Consider the following 7,565-nt stretch of genomic DNA (forward strand, 5'->3'; position numbering starts at 1 on the left):
GCCAAGGAAACTGATGTCTTTATTTTTTTTCCCATTTTAGCAATTACCAAACATGAGGTACTTATCCTTTTCCTGTGCAGTAGGGGGAACAGGAAGGAAAAAAATGGCATCGACAGATGGGATGAAGCCATCCATCACACTTTCAAAAATACATTTTCTTCTTGGCTTTAAATTCTGTAATGAAAGACCAGCAACTGGGACATGGGCTGTCTCTTAATTAAATCTTAATTGGACCAAATAATCTCTTCCTCTAAGATACAAAGCAAGGACAAGAGGAAATGTAAGCTACTTACCACCTGTCCCCACGACTTCCCCCTTCAGACTTCAGCAGCTCGGCAACATGCCATGGCTGCTCCTGTTCTCTGTAGCTCTTCTATCTCCACCTCCCCACCAGGTGGATCTATTAGGTTCCCTTTGACACCTGCCTGAGGGGTGTGTTAACCCCTCTGCTCTTGAATTCGGATGTCATTTTTTGTAGCGACTACTTGTGAATGTTTTTCAGGAAGTTGAACTGGAAGGCAACTTGTTTTTAAAACTTAAGTATCTAGAGGATATGGAGTATAAAATGGATCTCCATTCTTATTCTTGCATATTTTCTTTTTCTCACATACATGCATATGTTTCTCTCATGTTTACTTCTTAGAAAAAGGTAAGTGGCTTTAGAAACTATGTTCTGGCAAGATGATGATGATCATGTTGGCAACTCCATAAAATCAGTACATAGAGTGTGAACCCAAGGGTATCCTAACACCACTACTCATTTATTCAGCCAAAAGCTGCTGACTTGGAGACTGGCACAAAGCCCTGAGTTTTCCCTGGAATATCTGAATTAAGAAGCACGAGGCAGGTATTAGCCCATATTTATCTTCAGGTCTATCAAAGATAATCCAAGTACATAGGTGCATAGGTGACATATTCAAAGTCACTGGGTTCTCTAAGAATAGGTGGGTGAGAGTAAAGTTTGGGCTTCTCTTCTATCATAGGTGAAAAGAGCTGACAGGTTTTCATAAGACTTATGCCACACTCTAAAAATGACTCATCTTGCAAGGCATTAAATAGTTCTTGCTTTATAAAAATAGTACCACAATTTTGAAAAAAAAAAAAAAAAAAAAAAAAATCCCACAGAAATCATGTTCTAACATTGCTAAAGGTGTTCTGCTTCAGCAGAACGAGTTACACCACCCCCACCTGTCCCTTTCTTCCCAACTCAAGTCCTGTCACTCCTGGTACAGTTCTGGGTGGCAGGAATGCTAGGGCCACCTAAGGCAAGAAGACCTGGGGGCCCTGCAGGGTAAAAGTACACCAGAATTGAAGAGTGGAGGGTCAACTGTCTTCATAAAGGATCTCTGGATGTTCCTTCCAGAAAGCATCCCCAATGATATCACAGTGTAAGGGCACTGGCTTTGTCCTGGTCCGGGTCACAGCCATCTTCTTCCCTTCCATTTCTGCCGGCAGCTTAACTTCTTTTGTCGTGACTTCATCCACCTATAGGTAAGTTAAAGTGGTAACAGTGTTAACACAGAAGAGGGTTTGGAAGCTAAAGGGAAGATGTGGGGAAGTTCATGTTTTTACTTGCTGTACTTATGATTACCGTATATGTTTACAAGAACTTCTTTACCATTAAAAATACTCTAAAAAAGGTTGTTACCATAATTTGAAAAGTGAACTGAGGAAAAAAAGGGATTTCATGTTCCTTATTAGCAATGACTATAAAGTTACTTCTCCTCTCCCACAACCAAGTCTGTGCCAAAGAACAAATGTGTTTTGAAAATACTAATAAAAGGGCTGATGTTAGTGGAATGACTTGTTCTTAAGTACCCTGTATTACTTGAAAACATTCATTTCAGAAAAACTGTATAGCAAGGAAGGAAATGAGTTTAGAGAAATAATTATGCTCAAGAGCTGATAAGAAAATATTGCTGGAATTAAGTATTTATGTAAATGTTCACACTCATTTCAGAATGTTAATCTCATAAAATTTCTGGAAGTGAAAAAACCCTTATACACAACTTCTCTTAGTGTCTCATATTATAGTTGTCATGGGATGGACAATTTAATAGCATTATCCAGTGTGGGGAAAAGCACTGTTGTAATGATCTAGGAGTACAAAACTCCTTGTACCTTTACCGTACACTTTTGTTTGATATGGGAGTGCTTATGATACAGTAAAGTACGTATACTAAATTTTAAAATCCCATGCTTCTACTTACATCTACTTAAGGGAGATTTCAGACCACGACTGAGTGACAAAATCAGCATCCAAATTAATAATCTACAGCCTCTCCTTTTTGGGAAGGATCTAATTCACCTTAGCTACTGGAGTCCAATCAGTATATAAGCAGCAGGGGGGACAAAGCCTGGGATGGCATGGGCTCTTTTTCCCTGACACTCACTTTCCTTGAACATAACAGTTTTACCTTCTGCCATATCAACACAGTCCCTTTCCTGTACATCAGTGGCTCATTATTGTAGTTGGTGTTGAATTCAGAAAACAGAATCTCATTTTTGTCTGCTGCAAGAGTTCCCTGAGGAAACAAACAGATAGAAAATGCTTTGTGTATCTTCACTCTTAATGTGGTATCTCTTCATGCTGTCTAAACTACAAATCAATTAAGAAACAGAAGGAGCTACAAAACAGTTACTAATGAATTTTCATTTTTATTTAGATGCCTATATTCATAAAATTCTCTTCTGTAGCAAACACTGGATTCACAACTCAAGGCTGAGGGGATAAGAACTACTGGTAAGTTAGTACCTCGTATGTACTTTATTTTCTTATTTGATCATCATAACACCTCCATTTATTTATTTATTTTTAATCCTAAAGCTTCTATGAGATCCAGGAGGGCAGATTATGTCTTCTGAGTATAGCCAAACTGTTAAGAAATTCATTTTTCTTTTTATATCATGCCAGCATCTTACCAAATTCAGTCTGTTTGGGCCCTCAGAGCCAAGCCTCTGGTCAATGACCCTGGTTACAAAGGCAGTTTGTTTCTCTTTCCCTTTGGTAGTTTATATGATGGAAATAAATCTCAATGCCATCTCAACACCTCCATTTTAATGAGAAAATTGAAGCTTAGGAAGATTACCTAGCTGGATACAGAGGCACTTGCCTGTAATCACAGCTATTCTGGAGACTAAGAAGGATGGCCACTTGAAGGCCAGCCTGGGTAACTCAGTGAGACCCTGCCTCCAAGGGGAAAAAAAAAGAAAGAGGCTGGGGACGTAGATCAGTACTTGCCTCATGAGGCCCTGGGTTCAATACCTAGTACTACAAAAAAGGACAGGGAGGGAGGAGAAGGGAGAAAAGGAAGGAAGAAAGGTAGATTGAGTATACAAATTATCAAAGCTTGAAGGTTGTCTTTATTTTTCTAAGAGAATCAACCTAAACTAGGGTCTTCCAAGCTGGATATATCTACTATAAAAAATCTTCATCATTAGTAGTATTAATAATGGCAGCCATTTACTCAGTAATTATAACATACTGGCCATTATATTAGAAGCTGTTATAACACATCACCTTGTTCAGAATCAAGTCATCCAACAAGTAGCACTATTATCTAATAATAAAATCCGTATTTATAAAGCACTTAAAATGTGCTTTGTATCTTTCTGTGTGCTACATGCATCACACCATTTAATTTCTACCACAGTCCTCTGACATAGGAACTATTCTTTCATACATTTTACATATAAAGAACCAAGACAGGATACAATTATACTGAAGCATGATTGAAGTATAGTTATTTAGTTCCCAAAGCATGAACTCTTCTATACATTGGGGTTCTACACCCAAGAAAGGACAGGTGCCCTGTAGAGCCTGGCATTGAGGGAAGAGGCCTGATGGGAGTGAAGAAGCACACAGGCCCTGTCTAAAGAGGGCAGGCAGAGTGGCTGCACCTGAGCGTAGAGCCAATATCATGAAGTCCAGTTTACAGGTGAGGTCAAGGAGGCTGAGAAGTAGCAGTAACTCATCAGGCTTTACAGAGCAAGCAAGCAGCAGAGGTGCTGCTATGATGTTTATTCCCTTTCAAATGAAGTTGTTAAGGGATCTAAAGAAGAATGTAAAGGGGACATTAAAAAATGTTATGGGAGAGACTACATGAAACTGTCCCCAGCTAAGCATTACTGTAATAGCCTCTTTATACCTGTAATCTCTCTTGGGCTTGTACTGGTGTTAGTCCAGATTGTTGAATAAGTGCCCAGAAAACTGTATTATAAAGATTATTGATGTGACCTGTGAGGAGAACAAAATGGTAATGATTAGATACACAATCTCTGTTCAATGTTCACCTTTCAAGGACTTCTACAGCTCCATTCCCTTCTTTAGAGATCTCAGAAACATTTAATAATTTTCCCAGTCTTTCCCAGGAAACAAAGAATGGAAAGAGTAGACAAAAAAAATTTCCCTAACAACAGCTTTATTTGTTCATTTCAGAGTTATACCTTATACAAATCTGAATATTTTTAGTTAATTGATTTATATTATTCCAATCTCTTTTCCAGTTCTAGTAAAATAAAAAAATGCCACATAAGGCCTGGGTCACAACTCAAATACCCACTGAGTCTGGTGTGACTGCAGATATATAAAGCAGTGGGTAACCCAGGAGAACAACAGGGAATGGCAGAGACTGTGTGGCACATTGCCTGTGTGTGTGAGTGTGTGTAAATTCAGCTGCTACTGTACAGGTGTCCAATACTAAATAGAAATGCAGACCCAGTATTGCTTATCTTCCCATTAAAAACAAAACAAAACAGATAAGAGTGCTTTTATGAAATTTCCCAAATTTAACTAAAAAATATTTAAAATACTGCATTCCAAACAAAATGCATGTGAGTCAAATCTGTATTAGAATGAGACATTTAATACATGGAATTACTGGTTTAATACATCCGTTTATTTGGTGCCACTTACAATCTGCTTGCCGCCAGCTGAGGTAGTCCTTTAAAGTCTGGTTGCTAGGATACACGACGACTCGTCCATCGAAGCCTGGGGGATACAGAAGAGGCTGGTCCTCAAAGTAATCTTGCCAATAAAACACATAGCTGGAGGCGAACTGGGAGGCCACATGAGTCATGAACTTACTTGCAAATGTAAGGCACGTTGGGTGGAGCAAGAAAAGAAAATGTATGATATTAATTCAACACCACGATAGGGCCAGTGGGTGCTACGGAGAGATTACACAAAGTTTCCAGCAAACTGAGAGATAAAATACATTTGGCCGAGAAAAATATTTCAGTTACATATTTTAATATATTTTATATATGTTACATATTAATATTTCAGTTATATGTTTTAAGTGTAGCCTTCTTCCAGTCCTATTATTTACTAATGCTATTTTTTTCTCTGTAAGATGTGATTTAAATTTATGGTTCAACTGTTTTTGTTTTGTATTATCTTTAGTCTCTGGAAAAGCAAAACCACTGCTTTAAAAACATACCAATTCACTGTATTTCTTTCCTTTACAAGTTTCAAAATACTGTCATATTAAATACCAAATCTGTCTATTTTATACTGAGATGTTCCTTAATAAAAAGTTTAAATAATACTCCAATGCATGTAGATACTGGCTAAAGCCAACCTACGAATCACTAATATTACAATTTTATGATATTTGTTACTTATCGGATCAGTCATCCTTCCTGGTCTATAAGTCAAAATAAATAGAAAAATAGATGCTGATAGGAAATATCCTGAAGAAAGGAGACAGTCCGTGAAATTACCTGGCTCTTCTTTTAAACCAATTGCTTTTCCGCCGGAACACAAAGCTGTATTCATCACTCTGTCCATATGCAATCACAATATCCTCCAGTTCTTCCATTACAGTCTGGGCACATTTGTTCATCAGGTGGAGAGCACGGCTGTCATTAGGTTTTGCAAAGTTGTGCTTTTCAGCAAACCTTCACAGGGGAAAGAAAAACAGGAAAAGGGCACGGAAGCAAGAGTTTTGTCATTAATACAGATCACAAAGGCAGTTCCAAGAGGAAGATACTGTAGCAGTGCTACTAACTACAATCTTGAACAACAGAAAAAGGGACATAATTGCTAAGCCTCAATTCTCTTTTCTTTGAAATGGAGACAGAGTTTTGATCATGAGCTGTCCTTAAGATAAAGGGAAAATAAAAATACAATTATGACTGGCTCCTATTAAGTACTCAACATATGTTAGTTATAATGACCATTATTGCTGGTTACGGAGGCACACGCTTATAATCCCAGCAACTCCGGAGACAAGAGGCAGAAGGATTGCAAGTTTCAGGCCAGCCTTAGTCTCTTAGCGAAACCCTGTCTCAAAAAATAAGAGGTCTGGGGATGTAGCTCAATGATAGCTCTTGGGTTCAATCCCAATACCACACAGACACATACAAAATAATTGACATTACTAATAAAGTAGCATTTACGAAAAATTAAACTCCCATCTTCGTTCCATTTATTCCTCCCTTTTTTCTTTCTCGAATTCACTCCATGTGGCCTGTTACTGATAATGAAACACGGTTATACTGTAAATTGTTGCCCACAAGAAGGCGAACTCCGGACTCTGAGCAGTCAGCACTCAAATATCTAACAGAATAGATGGGAAATACGGTGAAGAGTTAAATATTGCGCCGAGAATGATGTTTTTTTCACCAACAGGTCTTTGCTAAATGGTTTCTGTTCACTTAACGCGGGCGCCCCAGGCCACCCCCTCACCAGGGGAGCACCTTGCCCTTTTTAACTACCCTGATCAGCTCGCACACAAACCAATTGGGAGACACTCGCACGGAGACGCTCCGCGCTGGGCGCTCATTGGCTACCGCGTTACCCTAGTAACCATGGCCGGGGCAGTCAGACTCCCCGGAAGCGCTGGCGGGCCACGCGGCCTCCAGCCCGGCTAGCTCACCGATGGAAATTCCTGCCATCCAGCCGCACTACCACCCAGCAGTGAGGGAGGCAGGTGTCGTCAGCCTCGAAGTCCCGCACGTACTCAAACTTGCTTTTTGCCATGGCCGCTCCCAACCTCAGACACCGTTTCAGAATAACGGAAGTAGAGGCCAAGCAATCGAGAACCTTAACAGTGCAGGCGGTCCACATTTCCCTGCGGAAGGGAGAGGTTCAGACAGCTCCGCCCCGGAAGTTCCTTTTATTCCTCGGGGCCGCTCTAGGCCTAGTGGAGGTTGTCATCTCGCTCACCTCTCCTGTGGTTCCTAATCCACCCCATGCCCAGTTGGCCGGTTCTTCTCTTCCACTCTACATTGTTCATTTTTCTCCTTGCCTCCTACAACAAATCACTCTCACGAAGCTTTTAAACATTATTTTCTAACCAAGTTTGAAAATGTACTGAGATTCTTTTGTCCTTTCCAAGTAGCATTTATTAATTCATTGTAGAAAATGTGGAATGAACTGAAATACTTTTTATCCGCCCCTCCCCGCCCCCAAGCGTCCAAAAACATCGTGGATGGTAATTTTTAATCTCTTTCTGTGTATGTTAAGTTTAAACAGGGACACATAAATTTGAAATCCATCACCTGTACAATTTTTATATTTTTTCCATGGAGCTCGATTATTTTCTAATGTCACTGATTAT

General features: G+C 39.6%; 1 protein-coding gene across 4 annotated transcripts; it reads right to left on the reverse strand.

The window, feature by feature from the left end:
- THG1L (tRNA-histidine guanylyltransferase 1 like) lies at nt 1-7,096 on the reverse strand. 4 transcript variants are annotated; one of them, XM_079144974.1, is made up of 6 exons: nt 6,882-7,096; nt 5,725-5,901; nt 4,916-5,085; nt 4,149-4,237; nt 2,418-2,525; nt 1-1,485 (listed from the first exon to the last, which is right to left on the reverse strand). In XM_079144974.1, the coding sequence occupies exons 1-6, from the start codon at nt 7,070-7,072 to the stop codon at nt 1,324-1,326; spliced, it is 897 nt and encodes a 298-aa protein (XP_079001100.1). In that variant the 5' UTR covers nt 7,073-7,096; the 3' UTR covers nt 1-1,323. The 4 variants fall into 4 exon arrangements, with proteins under 4 accessions (XP_079001100.1, XP_079001103.1, XP_079001101.1 ...); XM_079144977.1 differs by having other exon boundaries at nt 4,916-4,990; nt 6,882-7,018; XM_079144975.1 differs by lacking the exon at nt 6,882-7,096 and having other exon boundaries at nt 4,916-5,168; nt 5,725-5,865.
- Between the last annotated feature and the right edge of the window lie 469 nt (nt 7,097-7,565).

The sequence above is a fragment of the Sciurus vulgaris genome, assembly GCF_902686455.1.
Source record: "Sciurus vulgaris genome assembly, chromosome: 6".
NCBI lineage: Eukaryota > Metazoa > Chordata > Mammalia > Rodentia > Sciuridae > Sciurus > Sciurus vulgaris.

Bases quoted from the DNA above. Each gene is read 5' to 3' on its own strand.
- THG1L (XM_079144974.1), bottom strand. From the start codon at position 7,072: ATGTGGACCGCCTGCACTGTTAAGGTTCTCGATTGCTTGGCCTCTACT. The intron at 5,086-5,724 runs GTAATTTCACGG...TACATTTGCAAG, and splicing joins TGGTTTAAAAGAAGAGCCAG to TAAGTTCATGACTCATGTGG. The intron at 4,238-4,915 runs GTAAGTGGCACC...TTCTCCTCACAG, and splicing joins CAGCTGGCGGCAAGCAGATT to GTCACATCAATAATCTTTAT.